Here is a 20,499-nt window from a genome sequence, read left to right as displayed (position 1 = left end):
TTTTCGGTTCTTATAAAATGAAAATTACGTTTCCTGTTTAAGGTTTTTAGTTTTATACTTAAAAAATTTTATTCAATTTCGATTCTTTAGAAAAATATTAGTATTTTCATTACTTAATAATTGATATCAATTATGGCAGGTGAATAACAATTTTCAACCAGATATTTTACCAGTTGCTTAAAACTAATGAGAAGACTAAATGATTAAAAAAAATTTTACTACTGTCATTGAACGGGGGAATAACCCTTTTTATATTTTTTTTTTTTATACCTAGTTTATACTTTGATTGCACTTACTCATTACCACTTATTGTATCAAAATTCAGTATTTTAAATTTTAAAATACATATCACTATTTTTTTTTTTTATATTTACTACAAACTATATTGTCTATATTTGCTTAGGCCAGAGCTCTGCACTCTGCAGTCGAGGGTTCTAGTTTCTAGTAGATAGTAGATTGGAAAATCTGTTCTAATTTCACATGATTTTAATTTGAATCAGGACTTAACTTCATGACATAGATATATAATAATTATAATATGTTCTTTATCTTAAAATAATCTGTGATACCTAGATGAATATTAAAATATTTATGGATACATCTTAATATTTAATAATAATAGTATAATACAAACTACAAACTATTAAAACTATTTTATTAATTTATGTTGACTCCTCCATAAAATCAATGTAACAAAAATAATAATATTTAAGATAATAATTAAAATAAAACAAGACATTTGAATATTTAATAGAAAGCTTAACTTAAACAACATCATAAATAATAATAAAATAGTGTGTAAGTTTTAAAATAAAAAATAACCTTTATAATTATAAGTTGTGTGTAACTTATACAAAAAAATATAATATTTAAAATAAAATAAAATTTATAAAAATGTAAGTTATATAATAAACTTTACTCTTTTGTTATAATTTTCTTCTCAAACAATCTATTTGTTCGAACTATTAGTTGGTTTTCTAAATTTTTGGACGTTATATTACTCCTGTAAGGCGATAAAATAAACTTAAGTCCTGAAAATAGCCGCTCAACGCTAACTTGTGTGGAAGGCACAGCAAACACTATTTTAGCAAGTATATACAATTCTGGGTATGTGTCTTCCATTGATTTCCAAAACTGTAATATGTTGATTTTATAACTTAACCTTTTTTGGTTTAAATAATACGTTTTAAGTAAATTTTCAATAACTGTTGAAGTAGAATTTTGGCTTGAACATGATACTACTTCGACGCTTTCTCTTTCTTGCAAAAATTGTTCAAGAGGATCAGAATTTTGATTAAATTCGAAATTATCACTTTCAGCTATTTGGTCTTCCATACTTTCATGATTATCTTTTGAGTTTATTTTATTATCTTTTAAATAAACCCAAATAGAAATTAAATGACTAATGGCTATATCATACTGTATTTCACTTAATGTTACCTTGAAACGGGGATCTAGAAATATTGCTGCCAATAACACCTTATTATTCATGATAAATTGTTCCCTATATTCCATACATTTTACTAATTTATTAAAAAATGGATTCTCTAGTGTACGTGTTTCAATTTTGCACGAAATCCATGTACTATAAAAATCTGACAATGTCAATTGTTCACTTTGAAGTTTTTTTGTACAAAGTTTAGCCGGTAATAAAGTTTTTGCAAGAATTTCAACTTGCTGCCAATCAGAATTATTCAAACTAATTTTTTTTAATTTGGGGTCATTTGCAATCATAATTTGTATAAACTCTTTTAAATATTGTATCCTCTCTATCATATCATATGTTGAATGCCAACGAGTCAAACAGTCCAAAATTGGTAATTTAAGTTTTTCTTTTTTTATCAAATATATATAGGTTTGATTACGCAGTTTTCGAACTAATATGCGAACTTTATTTAACAATTTATCCACACCGCCATCTTTTAAGCTGTCTATAACTGCTAGTTGTAGAGTATGCGCTACACAACGAATACCTGTAATAAACAAAATGTTTTATTTATATTTTGTTATTTAATAAACATTAATGATTAGTAATACTCCTAATAACCTAATTGTATTAAACCAGAAAAATTCATAAGGATTTTTGAATTTAATAGCTTATTAGTAGAAATTTTTATTAAAAATGTAATCAATTTTAATTTAATTTATCTTAAAATAAATAATATTGAAAGAAATTATGAATATATTATTACTTATGTAATAATATACTATTATACTATTACTATTACCTGTAAAAATTGAACCATCCCCTAAATTGTGTAATTGAATATCATTCAGGATTTGTTCTGTGTGTTCATACGTTGAATCAACACATTCAATGTCTTCATTAAGTATATTTTCTATTTGTTCGTCATCAAGTATCAAACAATCTGCACCAGTTTCACTAGGTATTACAAAAAAAGTACACAATTTTAATTATAGATGAGTAATTATAATAACCATCACATATCTACATTAAAGTAGGTATATAATAGTTTAACTTATGTCTTTGTCTTAACTTTCAAAATATAAAATTAACTTCAATATTACATAGGTAATCAAACAATAGTTTATAAAAAAAAAATCATTATTTATCAATTTACCTATCACTACATTCATCATCTGAGTTGACTGAACTTGATAAATTTGAGTGGATCTCAGCCGTCTCATTTAGAATAATTGCATCATCTTGACCAGTGTGAGATTCATTAAGTGCTGTTGATATATCTTTTTCAACTAAATTGATCGCTTTAAGCATGTTTGCACCGTTGTCAGATGTAATTGTATATAATTGCTTTGGTTCAATTTTAAATTTTTTTAGTATATTTAAAATTGTCTCTTTTAAATAAATACCTGTAAAGTGGATGAGAATAGGTAATGCATAAAATGTAAAATTTTAAAATTACAATTTACCAGTATGCGATTCAGTTAATTCTATTAATCCCAGTGTTCTGAGTTTAATAGAATCATCTACTATATACTGCATGTTCACGCCTAAAAATGACCTATTTAGTCGAGTAACTGCATCTAACTTGAGAGAAATGAGTTTAGAACTAGCTTCAGTAATCATTTCTTGTTTAATAAGAAGGGACTCTTTGTATACATGCTCCTTAGAAGAAAAATATATATTATCAATTATTATACGATATGCTAAATTGATCTAGGATAAAAAAAAAAAACAATATTTTTACTTAATGGAGTTTGAATTAATTTTTAGTTTCTTCTGAAACCCATTCAAAACTGGATCGAGTATTCTTAATCGTTCAACATGCTGAATGGTCGTCCATTAATGGTTACGAGATCAACACAAGCATCAATAATTGTTTTTTCACTTAAATTAACTTTAACATATTTTGATTCATTAAAATGAAAAAATTGTTGATGTGCTTTGACCTTAGAAACACCAACTGTTTTTTTATCTTTTTTAGATCCTTTTTCCAGAAATTCTTCATACAATTCATTATGATGGCTTGCAAGATGTTTTTTTAAATTTGTACCATGATTACCCTATAAAAATAAGACTTTAATTTGAGGCAGTCAAACATTTTTTTTTACTATTATTATACATATTACCTATAATATATTATATATTATCAAGTTATAAAAATACCTGGGTAAAAAGTAAAAACAAAATAATGATAAATAAATATTTATTAATCATAAAATATAAAAATAAAAATATACTATTTCATAGTAAACAAATCTTCAAACATAAATATGCAAACAATGAAATAAAGATTAATAGGTACCTACTTAATATAATATATAGATTAGGTATTCATTTTTATTTATAATTATTACATCACAAAAATTTAAAAAAATAATTAAAAAGTATATAGGTACTCTAAGTTTAATGAAGAAAATTAATTGAAATAAATAATTCTTAAAAACATTTTAAATTAAAACAATTATAAATATACAATATTATATTATCGGTATTATGTTATTATATTACTACACAAAAATGAATCTATGATTTATGAAATGACATTTATCTTTAAATGGTTTGTTCTCATGGTGATTATTGATTTAAAATTTTAAAAGTTAAAACAATAAATATTTTGTATTAAATATATTACTTTGAAGAAGTTGAAAATCAATGTGGGATTATGAGAACATTTGAAAATTAAAATTAGGTTTAAATTCATGATTTTTCTATACACACAATTCACACCATTATTTTGATTATTACCAATTATAATTAATTATGTAGATAAGTTATAATATAATATTATTTAACTATTTAACTAAAACTAAAAATAAATTGAGGGCTTAAATCTAAAATTTCAAATACCTAGATAATAATGTTAATATTTGTTAATAATTTACTTATTACTTACTTTAATTTTGCAAGTGCAATGCTTACACGACGATTCACGTTCATTGCAATCATATTTATAATATGAATGTATTATTGACGAAAGTATACGACCCATTATGATATATAATACTAAGTTTAAAATAACGAAGTTAGACACCACCTACAGAGCTACAGGTACCTACAGCCACAAGACACTATAATGAGTATAATGAAATAAACAGTAACAAATCACAACACTAGCAATGAAAGACAGAATCTAAGAATCAAAGAAACGCGTTAGGCGTGCTATACGCATCAGATAATCTGATAACGAATAACGATACTATAATAAAACTATAAGCATAGTAAATGTAAACATCATAACATTCGTAGTTATTTATAAACATATTTTATGAATTTCTTATTAGTTATTATTGTGGTAACTGGAAGTGGCAGACCTACAGGACCTGGTGTATATTGTGCAGTAAATAACGACTTTTATTTTTGCTGGAAATTGCTATTATTACATTATCAGTTGTTACGTAGAAATATTTATGGCTTATAGTGCTTATAATCAAGTGTTTACTGTTTAGTCTTAGTGACACGTCTCGATGTCTCAGACGCTTGAACTCTGTACTCTGTAGGTAATTGAATGATTATTTTTGAATATTATTAATCGTCGTAATAATAATGAAAAATAAAAATAAAAATAATAGAATTATTACAAAACCGAAATTAATCGTAAGAAACCTTTAAAAAAAAGTACCGGTTCCGGTAAAGTTACGGTTTTTAAATTAATTCAAATAAAGGTTCCGGTGGGGTTCCGGTTTTCAAATTAATTTAAATTAGGGTTTCGGTGAAGTTCCGGTTCCCATTATTCAAAGGGTTCCGGTTCCAAAACCGGTTCTTTTCGGTACGGTTCCAGTCCCTGGACTTCCGTAAGCAGATGTCACTGGTATAGTCAAAAAAATTATTATACCGATAAATACATCAGGAAATATTGATGTCAACTCTTGTTGTAAAATAATTATTTATTTTCACCAAGTTAATTCATAAACTTAAGTTTTTGTCTGAAATTTAGTATAATTTAGTTTTACAGCTATATACCAACTTATAATATCAAAATTATTTTTATACATTCATACGCAAGTGATCGCAAACAATGTTTATATTTTTTGATACTTGATAACTTCCTTTACAATATTTTTGTATTGGAAATAGTGTAATGTTGAGTAATTTTTATTCGTAGTCCTTCAGATGGAAATAATATCAGAAATTACAATAAATCTTCAATTATTTTATCTTCAAAAAAAATATATATAAATATAAATATTTTACGAATTGGTTCACGTTACAAGACCTATTGCACAAATTAAAAAATCAAATATAAAATTAAAAAAAATATTGTTGAACCAGAAAAAAAAATAAATATCTTTCTCACAAATTCAGAAAAATTACGAATATAATACAAATTCAACGCATTCAAGTAGTTATAACTTTGGTTTCGCGGAAGAATGCGAAAGCTGTCCCCACGGCGTCGACGGTTCAAACAGGAAATAAAAAATTTATAACTGTGGTTAAAAAAATTTTTGTAGACATCAAAATCTATATGCTAACTCAGTATAGGATACAGGGATACGATTGCGTGCTTTGCCTATAAGTTATTATTAGGGCTCGGATTTTGTAGCAAAATAAATCCTTAAAAAAGCATTCTAAGTAGCCAAAAAAAGCAAGAAAAGCATTTAATAATTTAATTCTAAAAAAACGAAATTTCAACTACACGTAAAATTAAATATTAAAAAGGTGGATAAGTGGATGTCGCTCTGGTGTGCAGTAGGTTACAAGTGGGTCACTGTAATGGATGGTGTTAAATTTGAATTCAATGATTTGTATAAGAAAAACGAATCTGTGCGAAAAAGGTCAGTCAACCTATGATATTACCAAGTATATTTGATGATATTATTGTGAATAAAGTAATTTATATATAACCTATTTACGTGGAGCCTTGTTTTAAATTTTCAATCCTTAGCCATAAATGTTAAACATTTTTTATAATTTTAATTACATAATAATTAATAAATTATAAATTTGATAAATGTTGTCAAAATTTGAACTTTAAATGCTTATAAAAAAAAATTGTGCCATGTATTTTTAATATTTTTGAACTGCTATTAGAATGATATATCAGGAGCTTTATATTAAATATTCACGTTTTTTTACCCGACAAATAAAATTTTATTGATATTTATAGAAAACAAATCTAAAAAAATTGAAAACTGACAATATTCGTAAACAGCTCAAAAAGAGTCAAATTATTTTCAAAATTATATGGTGTATAGAAAATGCTAATATAAACATTCAGTGAAATTTTCAAGTATCTACAGTCATTCGTTTTTTAATTACAATAAAATAAGAAAATTGTTACATCAGAAATCGAGTAAATATCAAATGTTGTAAGAATATAAATATCAGACCCTCATAAAAATTTAATTTAAGTTTCTTGTAGACATTTTTTTTTTTGATAAAGGTAGACAAACTTATGAGTAATCTTATATTACATTAACAAATCTTAGATTTAAAAAAAAAATTTTTATGAATTCTCAACTCAAAATAATTTGGTAATTTTCGTGATTTTTCCGTATTTTGTCAAAATTTGAACTTTAAATGCTCATAAATAAAAACTGTGACAAATGTTTTTTAATTTTTTTCATCTGCCTTTAAAAACAATAACCTAGGAGCCTTCTATTAAATTTTCAAGCTTTTTTACTCAACAGGTAAAATTTTATTGATATTTATAGCAAAAATAACTAAAAAAAATGAAAATTGACAATGTCCGTAAACAGCTCAAAATAAGTCAAAATATTTGGAAAATGTTATGGTGTATAGGAAATTCAATTATAAACATTCAGTCAAAATGTCATGTCCCTACGGTCATTTGTTTTAGAGTTACACCAAAAACCAAAATCGATTTTCTCGAAAACAGATTTTGCGTAAAAAATCCCGTTTTTCCTTAATTTTTCTTTTGTTTTTCACGTCGCTTTTGTAAACTACTGGGAAATTTTTACTTTTGACCCCCCAAAGTACCAACTAGATTCACTTTCCTATCAGAAAAGTTACTGTTGAAGAAAATCCAAGCACTTTTACTGTCCTAAAAGGTGATGAGAGACACAAAAATAAAAAAAAAAAATAAAAAAAAAACACACATCTTTGTAAAATCAATACATTCATCGCTTCGCTCAGAATCTAAAAAGGAATTTACGACCATATATTTAGTCAAGTTACTTGTGTTTCTCTGCCAATATGTTTTTGAACGTTATATTCTTTATCTGAATTTATTTTGACTTCACACAATTTACAAAATATAATATTTCCGTCAGTCATAAGCACATTTTCACCGAATTCTCTTACGATTTTTTTTAATTTTTAATTTTAATTTTTAACTTTTGGCATTTTGACGATGAGAGAAATTATTTAGAATACTATACGTCTATACTTCACTGATTGTCGATTGATATTTACCAGCCAATTAAAGTATTAGAACGTTCTATACAAATACGCAGGTATAATTCAGATAATTTTCCCTTTGCTTGAGTCGTAAATACAACTATAGATAATTGTAGATAAAACTATTTCGGCACAATTACGACGGTTATTTTATCAGTCATATATTTATTACTGGTTTTTTCACTGGTTTTATAATTTCTGGTAATAATAATATAGTACAAGACGTATAATATACATAGAAATAAGCCAACTTTTCTAGAAAAATATGTAAAAATTCAGAAAAAAAAAAACCAAATAGGGGTAAAAGCAATAAAAATCAGGTTTTGTGGAAAAAAGCAAAAAAAAGTTTACTTCATTGAAATCAGAACGATTCAAATGTATTTCTATATAAGAATTATCTTTCTATCACACTCCCCTCAAAAGAAGCATTGGCTACAAAATCCGAGCCCCAGTTATTATATACGAATTTTGAACAGTACTTGTTCGGCGCTGGCTTATTATCCAATATCCGTATATAAGAATGCAGCTTAAACATACCCGCACGCACACGATTGCCACCGGTCGTACAAACACTGCTCGTGTGTGCACGCGTACGGCGTACCCATATGCTCCTGCAGGTATCTGGGAGAAATAACCAGTTCGCACACGACAATTAATGTAATAGACAAATGTAAAGTAGGTAGTAAGTAGTAGGTAATTTACAACTATTTTACTATTTAAAAATTCGGAATGTCTTCTAAAAATGTAAAATTAAGAATATTATACAATTAGTTTTCTTCATTTAATTAATTTTAGTAGGGGGTACGATCGTCCCGTCGTCCAAACCACGAGCCGCCACTGATGACAATAATGTTGTGTACAAAACAAAACTAAAAATCTATTGTTTAATCTTGTTCAATCTTTATTAATAATTATTATTATAACAAAATGGTCTTATTTTTTTTCTTTATATATATTTTTAAATTTTTACCATAGTTTGACACACGCTGCAACACACCCGGTTATTGCGGTACTGGCCAACAACGTCTTACAATCGAAAATACCAATCAAGTTTTGATTGTAAATATAAATGTATTATTAACGTTTATTATATTTCTAATATTTATGAAATATAAAATAAATAAAACCAATTATACCTCCATAATTCTAATATTAATAAATAATAATATAACAATAATATTTTATTTAGAATTTGTTGTTAATTTTATTATTTTATGTTTTACAGGATCAAAAAATATGGAATTATGCTTAAAAAATACGTTGTAATAGATAACACTGAAATACAGTAAATTAAATTAAATAAACATTAATATTTTTATGAAAAAAACTAATGTTTGTTTTTAGCAATAAAAAAAAAATGACAAATAGTTATCTAAAATAAACTGTTGTACGTAGAACGTTCGATCTACGATCTACTGATTACCAATCCATTTTACACTATGTTTCAGGTTGTGGAATATAGTTACCGATACTGACCAACAATCAGTGGCGGTTCTGGCATTAAAATTTTGAGGAGGCAACAATTTTGTTCCTACCCATCTGGACTTATTAAAGCGAATCGCACAGTCCTAAAAACTCATTTATTTTGTTTAAATACAATTTTTTTCTTTAAAAATCTGCCAGAGAACGGTTTCATTTTCACTATAACACATAATTAAATGCTAACTACTAAGTTACAATTTGGCAATAAAATGCATGGCCAACAGAATAACCTCTGTAAATAAAAACTTCCACATACCCAAGGATGTTTAGTATAAACGTTGGAATTGAAAGACCTACAAAATACTTTTGAGCCATTTTTGTCTGCAGACAAATACGTCAGAGAAGGAGTTGATTTACCTTGCCTAAGTAAATCGTTTTTGTCACATGTACTCCAACGTCTGTAAGGATGTTCTAAAAGCAATACAATCGGATCATAAATTGGATTCATTTTTAAAAAATATGAAAAAACAACTTGAAACAAAAAAATACTGATCACTTTAATAACTTTAATTTGAAATTAGAATGCTTTATTTTGTTCTCAGAAGACACAACCCACAGTACGAACTTATAATAACTTGATAATAACTCATTTAGTGATAACGTGGAATAAAGTAGGGATTAAATAATATAACTTGTACCCAAAAGTTATAATAATAATCGGTCAGCCGCTGTGAGTCACAGCCTGTGACGTTTTCTGACGGAGGCAACGGTAGTGTGCAGCTCCGCGGAGAATCGCGCATGCGCTATTAGCATATTTTATGTGCGTTTGTGTGTGTAAATTTGTGTACACATGTAACGTATCTATAACTGTGGCTGCGATTGCCTCCTGAGAAAGTGGGGAACCACCGACACGGGATGTATGGAGGGGCAGCCGTAGCCTAGTTTATTGTATAGTAATACAGTATGTCAAATTATTACTATATTACTATAAACAATATTATATTCGTCTGTTGTGCACGCGGCAGTGCGGCACGCCGCACAGGTACTTGGGCATTCTCTTACCCATGACTCAAGAGCTGATTAGCACCACGGACTTGAAAGATCGAGACCATGCACGGTATACTCCATAGTCCATAGTCCGTTCAATACATAATTTAAATTTATATTTATATTTATTTTTATTAATTTCCCTTTTATTAAAGTGTCTATGCTTGAAATTATAAGCAAAACATATTTAATAATTTAAATAACATTAACCGTGTAGTTTCTTTTACTTTCAAGGGAGGCACTGCCTCCCTTGCCTCCCCGGGAAAACCGCCACTGCCAACAATTACCCAAAATGTAAGCTACGAGTAGTGCGCTTGCAAATTGCAATACCTGAAACTTGCATATTAATATAACATTGGTATTATTCACGGACACAGGGTCGACGAGACTACGTGTAACAAGTGTTGAACAGTTTTACGTCGATGTAAAAATCAGACGTGACATTTGAGATTTTGCAAAGTGTCCTCGTAAAACCTATAAAGAAAGAAAAAATAGAGGTATACGAAAAGAAACGATGGATTTCCTCGGAGACCCGGCCGAGCTAAATCCCTTAAGACCGTCATTGACGAGGGAGATATTATAATATAATAGCATTGTTATTAAATAACATAATACAATATCAAAACAACGTTACATCGTATTATGCTCGAGAAAAACGGTGACGGACGAGGACTATGTGCATTATAGCTCATATAATCATCTGATTTAGTAAACAGGTGGGTTGCATAAATTATAATATTATACCACCAGTAGGTGCTCAAACAGGAATTTTGAGATTTACGATGGTTGCTATAGATTATAGGAGTTGAGAATGATATTTATTTTTTTAATTTGAATATTAACGGAGCGTCTTAATCTCATTCGTTTCAATCAGTCGAAGTTACGATCAGACGAGTACATCCACTTGCGTGACACCATCGGTGCCGCTGCGGCCAACATTGGTCGTTTGACCATTCTCTCAGCTACTCAAACTACGCATGATACATTCAATCGCGAATTTATTGCAACGGGAGCATGAATCTGTGCTCGTCCATTTTTCTAAGTGGCCATGTTTCTGATCCATACAATATAACCGGTCGTATCAGGGACGTATATAATTGTTCTTTCATTCTTCGCCATATTGCTCGTAAGCTTAGTACCTTAGTAAGTCCATAGTAACATTTATTCCCAGCTTGGATTCTTGTTGCTACCTCGTTTGCTACATTATTTTTTTCAGTCAAAAAGGTACCGATTTATTTGAACTGTTCTACCCTATTAAATTCATAGTTATCTATTTTATGGACTAACAAAACGGTAGCCCCCGTATACTCAAAAACATATACTCCGTTTTTCCTTTGTTTACACATAGCCCTACTTTTGATGCTATCCTGAGACTGTTCCATCAATACTATATCGTCTGCATAAGCAAGTAAACCTATCGACGTGTATTGTAGTCTAATACCCTCATTAGTCATTAAGTCCAATTTTCATTTCTCTAATTACTTTTTCCAAAAACAAGTTGAACAGAATCAGCGACAACAAATCGCCTTATCTTAGCCCCGAGTTCACTGTAACCGGGTCAGTTATTGAATTTCCCACCTGAACCCTTATCAAGGTCTCCATAACACTGATTGATATTAGATTGAGCAGTTTTTGTGGAAAATAAAATTCTTATAGGTGTTCTTATAGGTATAAATACCATACTGCGGTATACAGGCATATTGTGATAATACTAATTAATAAATACTAATAACTAATAAGTAATATGATAATATTATCTTATTATATTGATATAAATTGAATTTCCATTAATTCATTACCTAATAATTTAATTCTATGTATAGATAAGCTATTGGCTATTTCCTGTGTTTATTAATATTTATGATTTTATTATTTTAAACCATATTACTGGATATTTATATAGATATTAAAAACAATTAAAAATAACTTAACTTAAGTTAATAAGTTAATTGAAAATGTTCAAATAACTTAGCACCATGTCCCCCCCCCCCCACTTTGGAATTTCGAAACAATATTAATTCCATTCGTTTTTGCTTTATTTGTGTTTTTAATCCCGTCGTTTGTGCTCAACTCCTTCCAAAGTTATTCAACTTTCAAAGTGGGGGGCTTGGGATATGCTAGCCCCCCCACATTGGAATTTCAAAACAAAATTAACTCCATTCGTTTGTGCTGGTTTGTGCTTTTAACCCCGTCGTTTGTGCTCGACACCTTCCATAGTTATCCACCTTTGAAAGTTGGGGGTTATAATGTAATCCCAGCTACTCCTCTTTGTCCTGCGAATCTGATCAAAACTGCCCATATAATCATTTTTACCTCTATGGTCGTTAGTCGTATAACATATGGTTTACCAGAAAAACCCATACACTTGTGGATTAGAAAATTATTTTATTTATTTTTAAGCTTGTGCCATTTTATGAAAAAAAATATTTGTGACCCAACAAATGGACTTACAGCCTAATACCTACTAAAAATATAATTGTGATACAGGTGGTACTTTAAAAATACATTCTATGTATTTTGGAAAATCATACCGATGTCAATTAGACAATAGTTTTTATTAAAAGTTCTTGTTTGTCCAACGTTAAAAAAATAATTTCGACTCAGTCAAGGAAGTTTAAGTATAACCAATATCCATTATAATATTTATATTCTATACCCAATTTCATACCAAATAAGGACATTTCTAACTAATTATTGTTCCTGTTTTGTATCGATTGCAGTGTTTATATTAAAAATAATATATTTAAACATAATTTAACTATAAGTATTAGGGTGGACCTTAGTTATAGTAGGAGAAGAATTTTTTTTTAAATATTTTTTAGCCAGGTACCCGTTCATTACTATGAGTAAGTTATTTGGGCTAAATTTGGTCATGATGACTCACCCCCTTCCCGTGCCTCAAGAGGGTTGAAAATTTGCCATAGAGGATAGTTTTGTAGTTTTTTTAGTTTAACTCAAAAACTATAGTACTTAGCCCAAAAATGTATAGAGGGTTGATTATATATTTTAGTATTCCTCATAAAAAATATATTTACAACATTTGTGGTAAGTCTGTTATTTTCCAAGAAAAATAGTAAAGTATGAAATATTTTATTTATTTTGCAAAATAGATTTTTTACATTTATAAATTAGACAAATTATATAGAAGTTATTATAAAATTGTATTTTAATTATTCCATTTTATTATAAGTTTGTTTTAAAACTTCACGACTGAATCCCGGGTATTGCTTCCTATAATATTGAACAATCTAAAATAATAAATAATAAATTTTAATAAATTCCTAATTATTCCACGAGCAAAAAAATACTAAAAAATTACCTGTAACACGTATTGTTTCTGTTCCTCTTGTTTTGTAAATTTGTCATTGAACTCCTCCATCAATTTGACACCTCTTTCTGCACTATCATTGACAACTTTTATTGTAGCTATAATATCCTTTGCTTCTTTATATTCGGTGGTTATTTCCCATAAACTTGGATCCTTATGTAAAAAGTCCGAAGAAATCCGAAATCTTTGAAAAAACTGTATCGATTTATTTGATATTAATTCAAATGGAAGATCCTTACATACAAAATGTTGAACGTCATCGAATTGTAAAACAATTTTTTTTGGAGAGTCTTTTTCTTGTTCGTCAATTTTTCACGACATTTTTCTCGAGCTCTTTTAATTGAAGATCTATTAATTATGTACTCACTAGTATTGACATTAAACGATTCAGCTGCAGCTGTAAGTAAATGCACAGCATCTCGGTCACTTATTTTGCATTTGTCTAATGCAGCCGATAAGCGGTGGTTTATAATTTCTTTTCTTGCTCGCTTGATTTTTGATGGGCCAGGACTTTCCAAATTCATAATTTCCTCTTCATCAGTTAAGTTTTCATCTGATACATAGTCCATAGACATAACTGTAACATAAAAAGTCCTTAGAAACATTGTTTTTGAAAGTCATTATTTAAAATTATTAATTTACATTAATTTTAAAAATATAATTATAAATTAAAATTAATATATAAACTACCTGTTGATGTCGATGTAATTTCGTGTTTTTCTTTCTATTTGGCCTTTTGTTTTTCTAAAGACAATTTTCGAAATTCAAGACTGGTTAATTTTGAGTCTTTACCCATCATGCATCCGTGACGTCCTTTTTCACGTTGTTTTATTAAAAATAGCTTATCTTCGTGAATTTTTATAATATTTAATGCATTACTATGCGCAATGTCAAATAAGTCATCTAAATTGTCTTCAAATGTATTCATATTTTTTTTTTGTGTATCCGTTTTTCTATTTTTATTTTTATCTAATTGTCTCCATTCGTCATATAGTTTTTTAATTTTTGTTACGCAATTTGATCGATCTTGAATAGGTATACGTGCTTTTATCCAAAAAATTTGACATTCATCAAACACAAGACTAGCGCTATCGTGTAATGTTAGTTTGACTGTACGCATATTGTAAAAAAGAACACTCAAAATATCTCTTTTTGATGGAAGCTTACTACCGGTTATTTGATTTTTCATAACACCAACCAAAAAAATTAACTGTCTTGACATAATTAAATATGTAAATTAAAATTTATACTAAATGTAAAACAATATTAAACAATATTTTAGAATAACATTACTACAATCACTATACGTTTAACCACACCGCTGTACACTCAGTGAATAACGAAAAATTAAACATGTAGGCTAATTTCATTTAGGTAATACCTAATAGGTATTTAAGACACCGATATTGATGACGATAAAGTTAAGTGGTCTGGTCATAAATCGTTTTCAACACATAGATATCGCAAACAAGTATCTTTATTACTGAAAATGATAACAAATCTACTACCTATATCTTCTATCGATTTGCTAAAGATAATTATTTCCGAAATTATTATTACAATATTATATAATTCAAATATTACTACAATACAATGGTCACTTCACTGCAAATTTAGCAATCACCTAATTGTATTGTTTTTTTTAATATTTTATCAAATACACTTGAATAAATGTAAAAAATCTATTTTGCAACATAAATAAAATATTTCATACTTTACTATTTTTCTTGGAAAATAACAGACTTACCACAAATTTTGTAAATATATTTTTTATGAGGAATACTAAAATATATAATCAACCCTCTATACATTTTTGCGCTAAGTACTATAGTTTTTGAGTTAAACTAAAAAAACTACAAAACTACCCTCTATGGCAAATTTTCAACCCTCTTGAGGCACGGGAAGGGGGTGAGTCATCATGACCAAATTTAGCCCAAATAACTTACTCATTATAATGAACAAAATGGCGGGTACCTGAATCTAAATTTTGGAAGTTAAAAAATAAGGACCCCCCTAATAAGTATACCTAGGTATGCATTGTAATAGTAATACTCTGATATAGTGATGCATCACTCCGATACAACGCATGTGAAGAGTTTGTTGTCCTCATTATTTAGTTTTTGTAGTTTATTTGAGAATTTTTCAATATTTATTAATTATAGGTTATACATTATATATTATACAAATTACATAACCCATATAAAAAAATACAAATACAAATGTTTGTACTGAATTGTTATATTAACATATTATTTATTATTATTTTTTGTACATATAAGATATTAATAGTTAAATATTATATTATGTCCGTCTTAGGTTTTTTAAGACGATATTTAAGTTACCAATTATATTATTAGGTATATGTATATTATAATATAGTTTAATTTGTGAAATCATTTATTGTAGAAATGGTGAAATATATACGTTTAGGCCTTCTTACACGTCTATCAAATACGAATTACGTACATTTTTTTTTTGTAAATATAGAATTTTTCCAATTTCGTATTAAAATTTAATATATTGCCGAAAACCAACGAAAATGTGCAAAATACAACATAAAATGTACACACATGCGCAGTTCACACAACACAATTATAGCTTCCTTATATAAACGCAACGCACAGAGCACACATCACTCAGCCATCAATCAATCATCATCCTGAGACGGTGCTACTCACAACAACCATACGATGTGCCACGTCGGCGCAGTACGCTGCTGCAATCAACTCACATGACGTCGTCACAACGCCACCCACAGCAAAACTACGTGTTACCGTAGTCTGAAATTAATCTTTCTCCATGCAGTTAACTTAACTATTGCGTTTGTTCTAACACCTGCAGGTATGAATTCACTTTTGATATATCCACTCTACTATTCTACCATGACAGTACTGTTATTCCAATTCTTTATAGGCCTTATGATCCTTCAATAATATTAAGCTATGTAGGGAAGGTATCCATACATCCACAATCCACATCCAAACGCTACGTTCCCGAAGATCTAGTCAAAATTACAAATACTACATAAAATATATCTCAATTTATAAGACTCTACATAAACTTAATTTCAAATACTGCTTATCAATTCATTGTCTCTCCTAGACGTTGGGTTGCCAAAATTTATATGCAGTTTAAATCTCGAGCAAAAGACCGGACAGACCTATGAGATGCGTGAAAGTAGTAAGTCGTAAAATAATAATAGTAACGTAAATCGATCCACACCAATCAGAGATATATCCATTCTAACAAAGATCAACGAATAATTTTCACAGCTATACGAGGTAAATGAACACACATATATTTTACACTCTATGATAAATTATCAATTCCGAACTCAACTAATAATATTCTGAAGTAGAAATAAAATAATGTAATATAAGTGCCGATATGCGTAGCATCATAATTTTCCATGTCATTTATAATTTGCCACCTTACTCCGCACTTCTCGACCTACCCATCTCTCTATTATTTTATTTATCTTACTACAAAAATGGCGCCCAACTGGTAACGTTATTATTACGATTAAATGTTTACAATATACCTATACATCCTCACACATAAATTATCTAAATTAATTTTATAATATATTTATACATATTTACAATAACCGTTTCAAATAAAAAATCATACAACAATATTACTCCCATAAAACAATTATAATGTTGACCATCGATATCTTATTAAAATTTATTTGTTTAAAATATAATATTCTTAATTCCTTAAAAAATGCACTAGACTCTTCTAATCAGAAAACTTACAACAAAAATAATTCTAAACATATAACGCACTAAATTACTGTTATTTAAACACAATAAATATAAAAACTACATAATTTATAAAAAATTCAATTCGACACAAACATAATAAAAATAATGATATATAATATTAAAAATCATACATCACTTAAAGAATTAAATAAAATATTAATTAAATAGTAACTAAATATAAAAATAAATAATCTAGCCGCAACAATTTAAAATAACTGAATCGCTAAACCATATTATACTATCCATTCTATAATAAATCAAAATATTACAAACGTATATGTTATAATATAAACCTAAATTTCATATCTATATAGCAAATAAAAATGTATCATACAACTTAATGAACATCGTAAAAATTTTAAAACTTAATACACAAAAATCTGAACATGTCTAAAAGACTACCATTTTATAAACCGACCAAATTTTCGGGAGCTTTTAATGAAAGTGTACACTTATTTATCCAGAAGTACAATAAAGCAAGCCATATTAATGGCTGGACTTCAGAACAAAAAGTATTATTCATTGCGATTTACCTACAAGGTTAGGTTAGGTTCGAAAAAATGCTTCGAATTCGATTTTAGTATTTTTTTTTCAGTAGGAAAATGAATCTAGGTAAATTTGGGAGGTCAACAATTTAGACTTAGTTTGTAAATGCTCCAGAAAAAACAAAAAACAACTAAGGAAAAACGGCAGTTTTCACGCAATACCGGTTTTTAACAAAATCAATTTTGGTTTCAGGTGTAACTTTAAAAAAAATTACCTTGGATTTTAGATACATAAAATGTCCACTGGATTTTTACATAATATTATATATTATAGAATTTTCTATAAACCATAACATTTTAAAAATATTTCGTCTCACGTTGATCTATTTATAGGCATATGAAATTTACGATTATAATTATTTTTTGGGAAATTATAATATCTCTGTAATAACAATTATAAGCTAGATAAACATAATTATATCAAAAAAAACCATTTAATTGAATCTTTTTTTTAATTTTAATTTTTTTTTTTAAATGTTTAACGTATATTTCTAACAAATTACCAACACTAAGCATGAAATAACAAATTCATTCCGATTCCGATTCCCATAGACGTTTTACATCAATGAAAACCATAAAACATGCAACTACATCGCCATTTTTTTCCGTATAATTAATATTAAATTTGTAAGTTCCATAAAAAATTTGTTTTGGCAAATTTGTATTTGATGGATAGTTCGATAAATCATAACCTTTGGTGACATATGTTCCCTAAAAATATTTATTTTATTATGTTCATATAAAAATTTAAAAATATTTTTAAAAAAACCACTTACCGGTGGAAATGAATTTTGTTCTGTGTCATTGAGTCCAAAGCTATTTGAAAAAAATTTAAATTCACCTCCAAGAATTTTTTTTAAAGTTTTGTAAGCATGGGGTGATTTATAAACGTACGCATTATTTTGCCATGTACCAATTTTATCTTTTACTGACATAGCACCATTAAACTATAACACAATATGTATTCATCTATATATTATGACCAGTTAATAAAAAAAAACTAGGTAGTGAATACATTTTAATAACTATTAAAGTGTTGTGTGTCATTAAAATGCTTCACAATTCTTAAGTCCTTCAAAAGTCTTATAACTCTGTAATTTATATAAAATCGTATAGGTTTACATATTATAAATCATAAATATTTGTATGATCACATATGAAAATATTATATTATATTATTTATAAATCAGCAATGCCAATTTGATAACTAGAATTGTTTGTATATCAAATGTCAATTTTATTTTACTAACATACCCATAAACTATCATCAAATGCCTTATTTGCAGACGTCATATTTCCTCTTAGTTCAACTTTAGTTCTAGATGTCTTGAATAAATAAAAATTAAACTGAATAGCGCATTTCTGATTACACCGTTGAATAGAGTTGAAATGTAATCGATATTCTCCCTGAAATCATGTTTAAAATTTTCATCCATACTTTTATTATCATATCTTTTTCCTAATGTTTTTCAAATTAGTTTAGTAAGATTCCTATTTTGCTAAAAACTTCCGAAATTTCCGATGATGTTACTTTCAATAAACAAAAAATAATATTAACAATAGACGAATTGTATACAAAGATACATTTTATAACATTATATAAAATTGTATAGATTAAAATATGTATTGCTCCGGCTTGATTCGCTTGTCGACAGTATTTAAAGTAAATATCATACTAAATACACCCACGTATTATGATTTCATAAAAACTAAACATAACGTATACAATATATATTACGCATTTTGAAAATGATTAACACCAAATGTCTGATATTAAAGATAGGTTACTGAATAGTTTCAAGTATTTTCTTCAACAATATTTTACGCAAGGGCATTGAATATTTCTTATTTAATATAAGCAAAACTTAGAATGTATTTACAATACAATATGTCGAATACATGACAATATGTCTTAGAATATCGTCACCTACACAGATATGGAGGGTAACTACTGGATTCATAAGCAGGACATTTTGTGTAAAAATAACAATAATGCATAAGATTATGTTAGAATTTAATACTTTTGAGAAAAATATTAAATTATATTATGTTATAAGGAATGTTTGCTTAAAACAGATAGAAAAATTGAATAGATACATAGAAGATCTAATATTATAAAGTTATTCTGAAATATTAGTTTTTACGGAAGTTTAGAATGATTTAGTATGATTCTATATAGTTGAAAATATATTTTATTTATTAATCAATTTTTACTTACTAGTGGCAAATTTGGGCGGAACTTGACATCTTGTAATTCAGAATTGACAAGAATCATAAAATCTGCTAAAAGTATAAAAAAGTACTTCATAGTTAATTAGTGTGAATTATGATCTGAAAATGTAATAAATTTTCGCAAACGAATGACGGTGTTGTGTCAGAGTTAAAGTCATTTATCATGTGCTTCCGATAAATATTATATTCAACAAGCTAGTTAATAGTTTATTTTAATATTATAATATTTTAATTTGAAATGTATATAATCAATTGTGTCCAAATAAAAATGATGACTGTTGGTATATTATATTATTTTTTAATAGGTACTGTTGTTTAATTATATCATAATAATTTTCATAATTATTGTATGATATTATGATAATAATCTTTGTG

At 27.6% G+C, this 20,499-nt stretch overlaps 2 protein-coding genes across 2 annotated transcripts; both read right to left on the bottom strand.

Annotated features, from left to right (window-relative positions):
* Positions 1 to 679: 679 nt before the first annotated feature.
* On the bottom strand, positions 680 to 2,996 carry LOC132938154 (uncharacterized). The gene is made up of 4 exons (XM_061004841.1): positions 2,893 to 2,996; positions 2,583 to 2,832; positions 2,229 to 2,383; positions 680 to 1,973 (listed from the first exon to the last, which is right to left on the bottom strand). The coding sequence occupies exons 1-4, from the start codon at positions 2,963 to 2,965 to the stop codon at positions 916 to 918; spliced, it is 1,536 nt and encodes a 511-aa protein (XP_060860824.1). The 5' UTR covers positions 2,966 to 2,996; the 3' UTR covers positions 680 to 915.
* A 15,424-nt stretch (positions 2,997 to 18,420) lies between these two features.
* Positions 18,421 to 20,234, bottom strand: LOC132938153 (uncharacterized). The gene is made up of 4 exons (XM_061004840.1): positions 20,111 to 20,234; positions 19,147 to 19,299; positions 18,669 to 18,839; positions 18,421 to 18,603 (listed from the first exon to the last, which is right to left on the bottom strand). Exons 1-4 carry the CDS (start codon positions 20,198 to 20,200, stop codon positions 18,421 to 18,423), a joined length of 597 nt encoding a protein of 198 aa, XP_060860823.1. The 5' UTR covers positions 20,201 to 20,234.
* Positions 20,235 to 20,499: the final 265 nt, after the last annotated feature.

This window comes from Metopolophium dirhodum, chromosome 2 (genome assembly GCF_019925205.1).
Source record: "Metopolophium dirhodum isolate CAU chromosome 2, ASM1992520v1, whole genome shotgun sequence".
Classification (NCBI taxonomy): Eukaryota; Metazoa; Arthropoda; class Insecta; order Hemiptera; family Aphididae; genus Metopolophium; species Metopolophium dirhodum.
This window is presented reverse-complemented; position numbering and strand designations above follow the sequence as displayed.